The 15,492-nt window shown below is 42.9% G+C and overlaps 1 protein-coding gene across 2 annotated transcripts in view; it reads left to right on the forward strand.

Annotated features, from left to right (window-relative positions):
* LOC137527585 (baculoviral IAP repeat-containing protein 1e-like) overlaps window positions 1–15,492 on the forward strand; it is an 88,739-nt gene that overhangs the window by 21,891 nt on the left and 51,356 nt on the right. For both annotated transcript variants that reach the window (XM_068248192.1, XM_068248202.1), the window contains exons 6-8: window positions 3,794–3,913; window positions 7,164–7,263; window positions 8,850–8,934. In XM_068248192.1, coding sequence (XP_068104293.1) covers window positions 3,794–3,913; window positions 7,164–7,263; window positions 8,850–8,934 — 305 coding nt within the window. The remainder of the gene's footprint in view (window positions 1–3,793; window positions 3,914–7,163; window positions 7,264–8,849; window positions 8,935–15,492) is intronic.

Raw genomic sequence — 15,492 nt, forward strand, 5'->3', positions numbered from 1 at the left:
AACAAGGAGGTTTTTTCAAATTTGCATACTCTTAAATCAATCAATGATTGAAGGGATTGGACACAAGCTTGCATAAAATTTTTGTCTTTCTTGGAGTAGAACTTAAAGAGAAACTCCAACCAAGAATTGAACTTTTTCCCAATCAGTAGCTGATACCCCATTTTACATGAGAAAGACAATGATTTTCACAAACAGACCATCAGGGGGCGCTGTGTGACTGATTTTGTGCTAAAACCCCTCCCACAAGAGGCTCTGAATACCGCGGTACTGCTGGCAAACTGCCACAATGTAACAATGTTCAGAGACAGGAAATAGCTGTTATTAGCTGTCTATAACAGACAGAGCAGCTAGAAACAGCTAAATAACCTGCCCACAGTAACAATGTCACCATGTAATAAATGTCAGAATGTGAATCTGGGAGAGGAAAGATTTTACAATGAGCAAACACTGACTAAATCATTTATACATAATTATGGTAAAAAATGAAGCACTTTTTTTACTACATTATTTTCACTGGAGTTCCTCTTTAAAGAAAGATTCCCTGTCGTTTTTCAAAATAGACATCAAAACGGTAACATCAGATGGGCTAAATGGAGGATCAAGAAAATTATCCTTGGATAATTTACTTTTCAGCAACCATTGAAGGACTTGCAGCAAGTTCTGCACCTCTTCTGCAGACAAGATTTTCTGATTAACATAGTTTTGCACTAACTCCAATAACTGCTGAAGCTGCTTTCTGGAGTAAGCTGCAAAATACATGAAGGAATAACTTTTGCTATCCTCAGCGAGCAAGACATAGTAGTACACATCATCAAAACTCCAACTCTTTGTACAGATAGATGAATCTGCAGCATTTCTGTGATCAATATATGGGTTGGCTAGGTCATTCTGTAACGATTGGTCATGCAGAACGTGGTCGTGACTGGAACCAGACTGGCAGATCCACGATCTCTGCATGGCAATCGTTTTGGTTTAAACAAACTGGAAGATCACACTTGAAATACTGATGTCTGCACCACAGAGTAAGATAATAAATGTGTTTATTTACAAGAATGCACATACACATACAACCAATATGCATGCAATCGTACAAGGTGACCACTGTGACCCAATATCACCCTGACTGACTGACTAACTAACTAATATTTACAGTGAATATGCAAGGGCACAGGTCACACAATATATATATACACCAGATAACAGAACACAGGAGTCTGGATCACACAGAATATACAGTAACACACACAATATATACAGACACGTCTCCGCAGAATCAGCACACGGAAGAATAGTCGTACAAGCCAGGATCAATAACCAGAGAATGCGAAGTAGAAAGGCAGGAGACAGAGAATAGTCAGACTAGCAAGGATCAAATACCAGGAGTACAGAATACTGGAACAAAGTTCAGGAACACAGGACTTGATGGCCAGAGTCACAACTGCAGCGAGCAGACAAACAGACGGAATGACCTAGCAATGTGCTGCTAGCAAGTCCATCCTTTTATATGCAGCACATTGCTCAGGTGACTGGCCAGAATCTTCCACAGCTCCATCCGCTGGTGAGCCGAGGAACAGCACTGCTCCCAGCAATATGAGAGCCACCTGCTGGTAAACAGCTGAAGTCCACCTCAAGTTCCTTAGTGCTGCCACCAGCAGGATGACACAGGTACAGATCATTACACCTGCTGTGTATATTTTTCCTTATACAGAGAGTCCCCTTCTGCATAAACTAGTAAAAAATAATGCAGACAGCTCAGAACGCTTGCAGTCTCTAGTAACACTCCACTGAAGACAGCGCAGGCCAGCTGATAGCTCCTCACACTCTTTACAGTTGTTATCACTTGCATTCCTCTCTGTGAATTAACAACAGGGGCCATATGCAATTCACTTTTTCTCCTAGGAGATAATTTTTCATCTTCGATTTATAATAACTTTTTAGCACTTTGCAATGAAAAAAGTACAAGAAAAGGTACTATCAAAATTATTTTGCGTATTTGGTTGCTTGATGGTGGTTTAAAAGACATTTTATTGACAAGTTAGAAAATTTCACCTACGAGAAAACTGTGGTGAAAAGATGAATTGCAAATGGGCCCCTGTCTTTAACTTTAGAATTCTGTCATTTTTTTTAAGTATTAAAACTTTAACTTTAGAAATCACAAATCACACCTTAACATAAGAAGAGAATCCCTTTTTTAAGGTTTGCCTGAGGTAAATTGCTTAGTGAATACTAAATGCCTTATCACCATGGTGATAACAGTAAAAACAGCACAGAATCGTTATTCACTACCTGCCGACCGCTCCACACCGATGGGCGTGGCCGCGGTGGCAGCCCCAGGACCGCCTAAAGCCAATTGGCGTCGGGTTCTGGAGCCAGCTACTGAAGGAGATCGCGCGCAGGGTGCGCGCACATCTCCTTCTCGGGGGGCGGAGCTCTGCCCCCTCTTCAGTCTCTCGATCGGCTATTGCCGCTCGGGAGACTGTTAGACGGCGTGATCGCTGTCTATTTACATAGTGCAGCGCTGCAATCAGCAGCAGCGCTGCACTGGGGTCAGCCTGGGGGACAAGAGAGCGATCGGCAGTGATAGGCTGAAGCCTATGAGAGCCGATCGCGTGATTGGCCGGCTGGGGGGAGGGAGGGAGGGAATTTCTAAAAAGAAAACAAAACAAAAAAAATGTAAAAAAAATATTCACGAAAAGATGAACAAAAATATTTATTAAAAAAAAATAAACACAAGAGGGGCGATCAGACCCCACCAACAGAGAGCTCTGTTGGTGGGGAGAAAAGGGGGGGGGGGAATCACTCGTGTGCTGTGTTGTGCGGCCCCTGCAGCTTGGCCTTAAAGCTACAGTGGCCAGCCTGGTCTTTAGGGGGGTTTACCACTGTGGTGCTCAAGTGGTTAAAGACAGGAGATGAGCTTGGTGAATTGTGGCCAGAGCCTGAAAGACTTCAGACTTTTGGAAAGCATTTTGGCATTTAACTACTACCATTGTGAAATTATCCTATAGAGCCCTATACGCTTCTCCTGGGTAGCAAGTCAGAGGATTTGAACCACCAATGCATAGGTTAGAGCAACATATTGCTAACATAGCCAAAAATCATCTAGCAAAAAGCTAGCCCACAGTAAACTTCTCTGTAGATATTTGTCAGAGATTTATCAATATCATGCTATAAGAAGATGTATTAACAAAACTATCTGATAATATAACTTTTGCTCATATATACAGCAAGTTATTGAATTTGATTTACAATTTAAAATTTAACATTTACTGTGTATGTATAATGATTTTTTTGTTTTAGGTTTATTTATTAGATTTAGGTCTAAAATAGTTTTTAAACTAGGTTTTATTTCCTTATTTGGAAAACTTTATTGCAAATGAAAAATAGTTTGAACCTCTAGTTTAGCTAAAAAATGTATTAGAACAAAAGGATTTACAGACATATAGATCTGTTTTCTTTCATAGTACAACGAATGTCCCAATGGTGCTCTAAAATCCAAAAGCAGACCTTCTAAAATGTATAGCACTGCACTGGATGGGAGTCCCTGAAACTGCTCTTTAAATTCCCAGGCCAGTAGAAATGTTTGTGAAATAAGCTGTGGGGGGCTGGAAAAAAGGCAGGCTTTACAGTTAGAGCACTCAGATTCAGGGCTTCTGGGTAACTCTGAAAGGGAACTTGATATACAGAATATGCAGGCATTTTGGAGAGATGCACAAAGCCACTAGTTTCCTCTACACAACATAATCTAACTAAACTAAGTATTAACAATATTAGATAAGCAATGTGTGTTTCCCAGGTGCTGCCAGCCTGAACATCTTTGAGGATGAACGTGTTCGCCTGGAATCCTTTAAAACATGGCCTTCAGATGCCAACGTACAGCCACCTGCCCTGATCAAAGCAGGATTTTTCTACACAGGTTATATTTAATTATCTATTTATATTTCTTTTGTTTGTACTTTCCTGTGTTTATATGTGTGTCACCCTCACATAATGTAATGTTACTGCGTGACAAAGCCATACCCTTGAACAACCTGTCCTAATTTTCTAAGTGATAAAATGGAATGCCTGCGCAGTACGCTCCGGACAACATGGACTTGATTGGCAGCATTGCTTGCGCAGTAGAGGACAACCTCCCGAGGTCGGCCTCTGCACCGGCGGGGACCCTGGGCAGGCGGCTGAGAGCGAAGCTGTGGCGTGGGACATGTCGGCTGCAAGTGGCTGAAGGAAGCCCCGAGTAAGTAGATGTTTTTTTTTTTAATTTGCTCGGACATTCCCTTGAAGCTGGGACTCTTAAACAAAGAACTTTAGCTTGGACTTCCACAAACAAATAATAAAATAAACTGCCTTAATTTAGTTGCTTGATTGTCTGCATAGGTTGCACCATTTCAACAGCAATTGCATAGGGCAGCACGCTTTTAGAACCGAGTTTAGCTACAACCAGTGCCAGATTTGTTTGCCAAATCCAGGCAAAGTACCCATTTGGATTACTGGGTGAGTCCACACACAGTCCAATTTCGATTGTATGTACAATCGACACAATCTGTGATCTCGTATAAAAACCGGGCCGCTGCCACATATCCACAATAAAGCATGCAAATAGGCTAAGTCTAACTCTAGCTAAATCATGTAGGAAAAAGGGTTAATTCACAACCTTTCTCGAGATAGCAAAACTAACAATATTAATATAAAAAAGGTTATGGTAACGTCTCTCTTAGGAGATGTGAATCCTTTACAGAGTTTTTCAGAACCGCACTGATTTTTAATAGTTTATTTAAAGAAATAATGCAGAACTAAATATAGCAAGGGAAACAAACCGATACAATAACAATAATAAGGATTAAACATGAAAATAATAACTAATTACAGTCTGAGCAATGTGTCACGTTACCGTGTCATTTGCGATAAGTCCAAACGAGAGACATAAAATCCAATTATAGAAAGTTCTGTGGATAGAAGTCCATGGATAAAACAGCCCATCGTGGTGGTATATGGATGGCTGGAGTCTCTCTCCTCAGCCTGTGTGTCCAGTCATTTTAACCCATTCTCCACTGGAGGGTATGGATGGTAACAAGAGATCTTCCCCCACCCTTAGCAATCTGACCTCAGGCTGAAGTCCGGCCCCTATTGTCTTTGGGGACGGAATTGGGTATTTTCTCCAATTATGTCATAACTCGGTGGATATCTGACATATGATATAAAAAACAACATTTGACATTCCGTCATCATGCTCTAAACCAAATCAATATCAAACTCGCTTGGGGTGATACCGTGCCTAGGGAGTCAATATCTCAGGCTGTGAGGCAGCTATTCGATTGATTAACGTCTCAGACGTTGTACTGCGCTTGCCGCATGGCGCACTGTGAATTGTGGACCACTGGGCCCCAGTGTTTCTGGCTTTCAGCAATATCCATCGAATTATGGAATCATTTGGAATTATGGGCTCGATTCACAAAGCGTTGCTAACCCAGTTAGAGACTTTAGGCGTGATAATCATTGCACCACGCTGGTGAAAAGCCAGTTTAGGCATGATAAGTTTAGGCATAATAAGTTTAGATAAGTTTAGATAAGTTTAGATCGCCTGCAAAGTCCCGCACGCAAAGCAGTGCCATTAAACTCTATGGAAAGTGCACCAGACTTTGCTAGCGCAAAACTTTTGATCAGCTGTGCACTGCGGTGCTAACCCAGTTGGTGCTTAAACTTATCACGCCTAAACTTATCACACCTAAACTTATCATGCCTAAACTTATCACACCTAAACTTATCACACCTAAACTTATCATACATAAACTGAGTTTAGGCGTGATAAAGGGCTTTTCACCAGCGTGCTAACTGTTAGCACTGCTTTGTGAATCAGGCCCAATATATCAACGTCTCATTTAGGGACATTGGGCTTAATTCACTAAAGAGTGCTAAGTGTTAGTACGCCAGTGAAAAGCCCCTTAGCACGTGCAAACTGCCTCTTTATGCGCTAATATGAGCGTAAGTGTTTATGCGCGTAAAGTTTTGTAAAGTTTCGTGTGCAATCCTTTGAGTGCAAACTAGCGTGTTAAGCAATGACTTCACGTACTAAGGTGACTTAGCATGCAAAGTCACGGCTTATCACGCGAACAGAGCGTAGCGCGTACACACTCTAAAATAGCATGCAAACAGCAACAGCTTTGCCTGCGCAAACTACTTAGCACCCTAGTTTGCACGTGCAAAACCTTAACACGTGCTAACTGAGTTAGCACTGGTTAGTGAATCAAGGCCATTGTCTCTGGATTTCTGAAGGACAGGCATGGTGAATGTCCAGTTGACTTTTATAGCTTTATGACAAGACTGTTTCTCTGACTAAGCTGTTTGTGGGTCTACTAAGTGGGGACAAAGAATGTGGAGTGGGTCTGTTTTCTTGAGGGATTATTGCTTCTCCCAGGAAGCACAAACAAACACTCACATCCCTCAGTGCAGAGATTGTGGGCTGAAAGCTGAAAGCGAAACACTGACCTCTAAAAGCCAGGCTAGTGAATTAAAAAGGGGCACTCCAACTCACATTTTTGTGTGCAATTTTCCTGCAATTGCGCGGATGGCGCATTTCTGCCAGTAAATCCATCTGTTACAGACGGTAATTGGCCTTAGGCTGATATGCATTGAACTTTGGCAGTAGCAAGGTTGTATTTTAGAACTAAAATCAATAATGGGAAAGGGTCTCAAACTTTGGATGTCCTATGGAGGCTGTATATACTGTGATGTTTGTCAACATGATTAAATATACACAGACAAATCCTCAGCGCTCGGTAGGGAGGTGGGTATCTGCAGTGTCACCACAGCGCTCCAAAACACAATATACAGGTGACCGACACCCAAACAAAATAAGCCACAGGTCACTTAAACCATTACAAGAAATTGATTTATTTCTAAAATCATTAAAAAGCAAGTATACAATAACCTACTTTGTGGGCCCTTACAACAGGGGCCCTTAGAGTATGAAGCGCATATTGTGTATACAAGATACACAGTAGAACATCAAATTCTCCAGTCCCGCCCGGTTTCGGCTATCCGCCATCGTCAGGGAATGATTAATTATATAGTTTAATAGACACATATCTTATCTTGTTTGTACAGGTGTTCAATTGATTTCACATCATATAGTACATAATGGAAGCTAACTGGACTCTGTATAATTTTAGGAGAAAAAGATTTAGTACGATGCTACATATGTGGTGTCTCCATTTGTTCATTTGAACCAGAAGAAGATCCAATGATGGGGCACCTGAAACACAGTAAAGAGTAAGTACCCAAGGGCCTTGTGTGATTGGCTGTTTGTTATGTATTTATTAATATGGACTTCTAGACCACTTTTGGTGGAATTTCAGCACAGAACTTGAATATTGAATAAATCACAACCAGTGGTGTGGCAATAGGGGATGCAGAGGTTGCGCCCACACTGGGGCCCTTGGACCAGAGAACCCACTAGGGGCCCTCCATCAACTGCAGTATTAGCTCTTCAATGGTGCTATGCTGTTGATGATCACTTCTATATATGCACAAATGCTGTTTAGATAGCCAGATGTTGGAGACACTGCTGCACATGGTCTTTCAACTCAACAGTCCACTGCCATTTTATAAATATGGAGATGTTTCATTGCCGCCTGGTCCTTTAATAGTGTAGCTAGAGAAAAATAAGAGCCACACAGCCCCCCCCCCCCCCCGAAAATGAAAATAGCCCCTATACAGTACTGATCTAACTATCAAGCTCGCCACCAGTCAACAAATGCCTGGTGGCCGCAAATGTAGTGAAATTTAAAGGTCCTGGGTGGTGAAGTAGGTGGTTTTGGCGCACAGCGCTCAGTGCCAAGCATTGAAACTATGTGCAGCCCCAGGGCCGGGCCGAGGCATAGGCTGGAGAGGCTCCAGCCTCAGGGCGCAGTGTAGGAGGGGGCGCAGAATTCATTCAGCTGTCATTCCTAATTGTGTATGAAGCAGAAAGAAATAAGAAAAGGGGATACATAGCAGTGACTGCAAGCCAGATAACTAGATATTAAGGTGTTGGGGAGGTTGTGGGCCCTGTGGCTCTCTTAGTCTAATAGCAATCAGTGTGTGATGGCTGGGGAGGCAGGGATGGAGGGGCGCACTTTGCTGTCTGAGCCTTGGGTGCTGGAGGACCTTGTCCCGGCTCTGTGCAGCCCTAACATTAATGTTATACAGCGCAGGGTGTGTAAGGATAATTCTGGGTTTTGGCGATTGCCGCACCCCAATTTACTCCTCACTACAAGTTGCTACGACTCAAGAGGGGGAATAGTATTTAACATCACCGGGTACTTGAGCAGCAGCAGGGAGAGCCGTTGTTCAGCTCACCTTGCGCCCAGCTCACCGGCGGCGTACTAATACGTACGCCTGGGTGGGGCCATATACCAGGTTGATCACATGTCACCACAAACGGATTCAGGAATCATGCTGATTGATTACTACAGAAGGCCAGGGCATTATGGGATATTATTTTCCAGTTAGTATTACTGATATTAAATTTGAGGGTTCCCACACTGAATACCCCGTGCTTGAGGGAAGCTTCCCTTTTACCTGAACATGAACAGCATCACTAACATGCATTTGAGTGTATCAGTGAGCAGTGATATTTAAGACATCCATCTGCAAAAAGTCAACAAAAGATATGAGGTGTTTTGTTAAAGAACGGTCCCTCTCATACTCTTGCCTCAGCCTTCCTTAAAGCTTGACTAACCCCCCGAAATCCTAAAACCTCCAGACATAGGAATTGTCCAGATGTATACAGTGTGGTCTGCTGTCCCCTGCAGAGTTCCCTCCTCACCGCTGAACTATTTTTTAAATCGTAATATACTCTATGCTTGTTTTTGCAGTTGCATCTTTTTAAAGCGGGTCCTGGAAACAAATGGCAAAGATTCAGGAACTGTCAAGTCCCAGCAAGTGCAGATGCTAGATCAGGTAAACTACATACTGTATATCTATATAGTCAATTAATGGATTTGCTTTTTTCTATGATATTAAAACATAATTTTCAAAGAATACTATCACTGCCCATAAATATTAATGACTTTGACTTTCCAACTAAATGCATTAACAAACAGGGTAGAGTAAACCCTGTGGTTTCATGTCACTTGCAGGGCTAGTTATCTCATGAAGCAAGGTGAAACATTTGCATCAGGCACAGAGATAACAGGGGCAGCATGTTTGTACTGTGTTTACACTTACAGCATGCAGTCAGAGTAGGAGGAGAAGCGAGAGGAATGTGAGGTGAAGAGGTAATCATTGGGGAAAAGCAGCTTGTTGTGCTGTGTGAGGATTCGGACAAGTGAGTGAGGACTAATAGAGTGGCTGAGGGTGAGCAGTTTGTTTGTCAAAGACTCACAGCCAGCAAGTGTGCTATTGTATTGAGTTGCAGCATGTCATGTGAGAACATTAAATAAGTATTTAAATGAGTAAATTGTGGGGTGTTGTACAATCATTTCAAATCGAAGAGGGAGGGCGCATCCTCACAAGTTTTCCTCAGGCAACAAAAAGTCTAGAAACGACCCTGGTCACATGTCACCCACACACCTCTGGTGCTGTACAAGCCTACATAATGTATCATCATGATATCTCAATGAAGATTGTGCAGGCATGGCACCTTGTACCTATTCCTCCCCATTCACATTCATTTCTGATCCAACTCCATGCCATCCCCATAAGCACATATTAGTCCCCCGCCACCCTCCCACGATCAGCCCTGGTAACAGGCTCAGTCGGGTCCAGTCTGGGTCTACTGCGCAGAAGATCCAGACTGGACCTGACTGAACCTGTGATGGATTTTTTATGCTTTGATGAGTCACACAATCAATAAATTATTACCCTTTTTCACGGCAACTAGGTCACGGCTTATTTATTGATGTACAATTGTGGCAGTTGGGTTGAATACTGAGCGAAACTGGGAATTTAATTAAATGTCTGTCCTCCCCTCCCCCTGGCCCCTTTAGACATGAACCTGTGATGGAGGCTGAACGGCAGACCGCGGGAGAAGGTGAGGGACTTACACGTGCTAATGGGGCTGGAGGAAGCCCCGGGCTTTTGCTTTTGTGATCTCTGGTACACTTTCAACAATTTACAGATAGCACATATGTAACATATGCAAAAAAGGTCCAACATTAAAGAGCAGATTACGCAATCAGCGGTGCTAGAAGGAACCATATCGATTACATCAACTGATAAATAACGTACTTAAAGAGACACTGAAGTTTCTTTTTTTACCTTATTTTCTTATGCAGCCATCTTCAGCATTAAATTCTAAGCTGATTCACTGCATGCCGCCGCAGAACGAGTTATTTATGGCCCAGAAGTAGCCCAGCAAAGTTCCAGGACTCGCATATTTTTGCTTCCTGGAAGAGGCAGAGCTGTGCGCAGTAGCTCTGCCTCTTATGCAGTCAATCTCCACCTCTCCCCGCCCCTCTCAGTGAAAGAAAACTGAGAGGGGCGGGAAGAGGCGGAGATCGGTGGAGATTGACTGGATAAGAGGCAGAGCTACTGCACACATCACTGCCTTTTCCAGGAAGCAAAAATGTGAGTCCTGGAACTTTGCTGGGTTATTTCTGGGCCATAAATAACTCGTTCTGTGGCGGGGATGCAGCGAATCAGCTTAGAATTTAATGCTGAAGATGGCTGCATAAGAAAATAAGGTAAAAAAAGAAACTTCAGTGTCTCTTTAACTAAAGAAATTTAGGTCTAACTTATTAAAGTAAATCATACTGGGCAAAGTATACACGAGTCAGATCTAAATTTATAGTCCTGTAAAACGCTGGTTCTACTGTGACAATTTGTTCTACGAAACCCTGTCCCTTCCCACAGTACCATCTCCCATTAGTGTGTCTTCCTTCCTGTCAATGCTGCTGGTGCCCAAAGCGTCTGACAACGTAAGTGCATACAGAGCAGCCTAGCAGGTACCTCCATGTACTGCTGTAGGAAGGTCTGATCAAACAGAATTGTTAAAGTACAGCCTTAGCGCTCATAAAGTTTTCTTAGTTATTCAAAGTGCCGCTATTAAAAGTGAAAAAAGTGCAGGGTAAATGCAGGGGGAGCTTTAGCCTAGACAAAAACAGGGACACGGAGAGCCCAATATACAGTGGGATGCGAAAGTTTGGGCAACCTTGTTAATTGTCATGCTTTTCCTGTATAAACTGTTGGTTGTTACGATAAAAAATGTCAGTTAAATATATCATATAGGAGACACACATAGTGATATTTGATAAGTGAAATGAAGTTTATTGGATTTACAGAAAGTGTACAATAATGGTTTAAACAAAATAGGGCAGGTGTATAAATTTGGGCACTGTTGTCATTTTATTGATTCCAAAACCGTTAGAACTAATTATTGGAACTCAAATTGGCTTGATAAGCTCAGTGACCCCTGACTTACATACACAGGTAAATCCAGTTATGAGAAAGAGTATTTAAGGGTGTCAATTGTAAGTTTCCCTCCTCTTTTAATTTCCCCTGAAGAGTAGCAACATGGGGGTCTCAAAACAACTCTAAAATTACCTGAAGACAAAGATTGTTCACTATCATGGTTTAGGGGAAGGATACAGAAAGCTGTCTCAGAGATTTCGGCTATCTGTTTCCACAGTTAGGAACATATTGAGGAAATGGAAGACCACAGGCTCAGTTTAAGATAAGGCTTGAAGTTGCAGACCAAGAAAAATCTTGAATAGACAGAAGCGACAAATGATAAGAACAGTCAACCCACAGACCAGCAACAAAGATCTACAACATCATCTTGCTGCAGATGGAGTCACTGTGCATCATTCAACCATTCAGCACACTTTACACAAGGAAATGCTGTTTGCGAGAGTGAAGCAGAGGAAGCCTTTTCTCCGCCCACAGCACAAACAGAGCCGCTTGAGGGAAGCTAAAGCACATTTGGACAAGCCAGCTTCATTTTGGAATAAGGTGCTGTGGACTGATGAAACTAAAATTGAGTTATTTGGGCATAACAAGGGGTGTTATGCATGGAGTAAAAAGAACACAACATTGCAAGAAAAACACCTGCTACCTACAGTAAAATATGGTGGTGGTTCCATCATGGTGTGGGGCTGTGTAGCCAGTGCAGAGACTGGGAATCTTGTCAAAGTTGAGGGACGCATGGATTCCACTCAGTATCAGCAGATTCTGGAGACCAATGTCCAGGAATCAGTGACAAAGCTGAAGCTGCGCCGGGGCTGGATCTTTCAACAAGACAACGACCCTAAACACTGCTCAAATTCCACTAAGGCATTCATGCAGAGGAACAAGTACAACATTTTGGAATGGCCATCTCAGTCCACAGACCTGAATATAATTGAAAATCTGTGGTGTGAGTTAAAAATGAACTGTCCATGCTCGGAAGCCATCAAACCTGAATGAACTAGACAATTTGTAAAGCAGTAACACAGAGGCGCCAAGTAGAGTAAAATCTATTAAAAACTGTTTAAAAGGGGGAAGTTGGTGGACTCATCTCCCTCGTAGAAAGAAAGACCGGACAATGGGACATCACTCACAGTATAAAGTAACTTTTTATTAAAAGCTCCAAAGTTGCAATGCATTTCATGGGTCACAATCCCGCTTCATCAGGCAAACATTTTTGGAGGTTACAAAATTGGGTCAATGGCCTGACTGAGCACCTCTCTGAATGAACTAGAGATGTTTTGTAAAGAGGAATGGTCCAAAATACCTTCAACCAGAATCCAGACTCTCATTGGAACCTACAGGAAACATTTAGAGACTGTAATTTCTGCAAAAGGAGGATCTACTATATATTGATTTCATTTATTTTTTGTGGTGCCCAAATTTATGCACCTGCCTAATTTTGTTTAAAGCCAATGGGTACCGTTAAAAAAAAGAAAAAGTCAGATACTCACCTAAGGAGATGGAAGGCTCGGTCCTAATGAGCCTTCCCTCTCCTCTCCCGGTGCCCTTGGTGCTGCGCTGGCTCCTCCGTTCGCGTCCGCCGCCGCAGGGACTTCGGAGATCTTCGGGAGCACTCGGGCTTCCGAAGACGGGCCGCTCCATACTACGTACGCGCGAGCGCGTCATAGAGGGCGCTCGCGCATGCGTAGTATGGAGCGGCCGCATCATTGGGAGCCCGAGTGCTCCCGAAGGCTTTCCGAAAGCTCCCTTCGGCATGCGGAAGTGGCAGTATTTGACCGAACTGGTCGAATACTGCCACGGGGGATCCTGCGCGGGACCGGGCACCGGGAGAGGAGAGGGAAGGCTCATTAGGACCGAGCCTTCCCTCTCCTTAGGTGAGTATCTGACTTTTTCTTTTTTTAAACGGTAAACATTCACTTTAAACAACTATTGCACACTTTCTGTAAATCCAATAAACTTCATTTTTCTTTTAAAATATCAGTGTGTGTGTAATCATATCCTATATGATATATTTAACTGACAACCAACAATTTATACAGGAAAATCATGACGATTAACAAGGTTTCCCAAACTTTCGCATCCAACTGTAGTGTAGTATGTACTGGTAAAGGATGGATAAATGGCAAGGTAAGTATCGTTATACTTAAAAACATGGGTTACTATTCAGGCAAACACCATAAATGCAGGTGGGAAGATTAGACCTGTTCCCAATCAGTATTAAGAAGTTGCTCTCTGTAGATCGGAAGGAGATAAGGGGTAACACCCCTCCACCTGGGGTGGACTTGAACAATATATGAGTGAACAGAGGCGCCAGTAGAATAAAATAAGCTAAAACTTTAAAAAATTGAGAGAGGCAGATATGGACTTACCTACTCCAAATGGACACAAAACAAACGTATTTACGTTTAACAGAGAAAATTATTGATACACTTTTGGCAGTGGCGTAGCTAAGGAGCTGTGGGCCCCGATGCAAGTTTTACAATGGGGCACCCCAAGCACTCTATGCATAACAATAGATATGGCACATCAAAACCTGCCAATGGCAACCACAGTGTTAGAGGTGCAAGAAGGGGACGGGGAACAGCTTGCTAATGATTACTACTATTCAAAGTATCTATAGAAGTGATTATTACCAGCACAGGACCAATAGAGAGCTAATACTGTAGTGGAGGGAGGGCCCTTCAGGGCCCCTCTGGGCCAAGGGCCCCAATGCAGTCGCAACCTCTGCAACCCCTATTACTATGCCCCTGACTTTTGGAGTGTATCAATACATTTCTCTGTTAAATGTAAATACGTCTGTTTTGTGTCCATTTGGAGTAGGTAAGTCCACATCTTCCTCTCTCAATTTTTAAAAGCTTTAGCTTATTTTATTCTATTGGCCCTCTGTTCACTTGTATATTGCTTTAGCACAGAGGTGCACCTCTATATGCCAGGGCTGTGCTCAGGGTTTTAGGCATCTTGTTATTGCCGGACGGTGTGCCTCTGCTATTACCCTGCACTTTTGGCACTTTAAATAGCTTTTTGAATACTACATATTATACAGTAAAACTTTTAATAATGCTGGTTGAACAAACCTCTTATTTTTTATAAAAAAAAGAGTTTCACTTACCTAGGGCCTTCATTTCTGACAGCCCCCTGCAGCCGTCCTGTGCCCACGACATTTCTTAACGATCCTCTGGTCCTCGCCCCGGCTCATTTTCATTTTTGCCGACATACAAGTCGACATCCACTGTGCCGGCGTGGCCTTGGCGACAGGAGCATGAACGAGAATACACGCAGCCAGGGCCACACAGACGTAGTGGATGACTGTCACCCGCCTCCCTGGTGGCCAGACTGCACACTGCCATCCAATCGGTTTCAACACACAGACCATGCAATCTATGGTCGCAATCAGTGTGCAGAAACCGCTGGAATTTTGGCAGCAGACAGGCTAGAGGGGAGCTTGTGAGTTGCAGTAACACAAATTACACACTATTTCAGGGTATAACTGCCACCACTCCTACAGAAGGGTAGGAGACCTAACTGCACTGATACCTGCAAATAAAACGGTTAAACATGCTCTATTTTATCTAGCTATCAACAGTAGTAGCGACTCTTCAGAAGCTAGGATTCGGTCTCTGCGGCTGAATAGCAGGGGTAGCTGAACAAATAAATGACTTTTTAGAAGCCTTTTATTATAAATGCAATATAAATAATTTATACAGAAAATCATTAAAATCAACAATTATAGAGACAATAATAGCGCAGTATGAAAATAAAAACGGAAGAAAATACGTATACTTAAGGTCAGGTGAAAATATGTCCTTTCTGGGAAAGGAATGCTAAGTCCTTGGTTTCAGAATCAGGCAACTCAGCATCAAAGTTCAAACAAGCCGGATGCCAGCATGTCCTCAAGCTGGCAAGGATGTAATCGGGATGATGTTTCAAAGTGGAGAACATTGATTTTGGGTCCTCTGCCATTTTTATATCCCTGACACAGTAGGAGGGAGTAAGGGTGGGAACCACACACCCCCTTAGAACATGGAACGAGCCCTCCCCCTTCTCCTGAGGACCAAAAATCATATCTAATCATATATGGGCTCTACCTCACAGAACCGTACAGGTCAGGGC

The sequence above is a fragment of the Hyperolius riggenbachi genome, chromosome 1, assembly GCF_040937935.1.
Source record: "Hyperolius riggenbachi isolate aHypRig1 chromosome 1, aHypRig1.pri, whole genome shotgun sequence".
In the NCBI taxonomy this organism is placed as follows: domain Eukaryota; kingdom Metazoa; phylum Chordata; class Amphibia; order Anura; family Hyperoliidae; genus Hyperolius; species Hyperolius riggenbachi.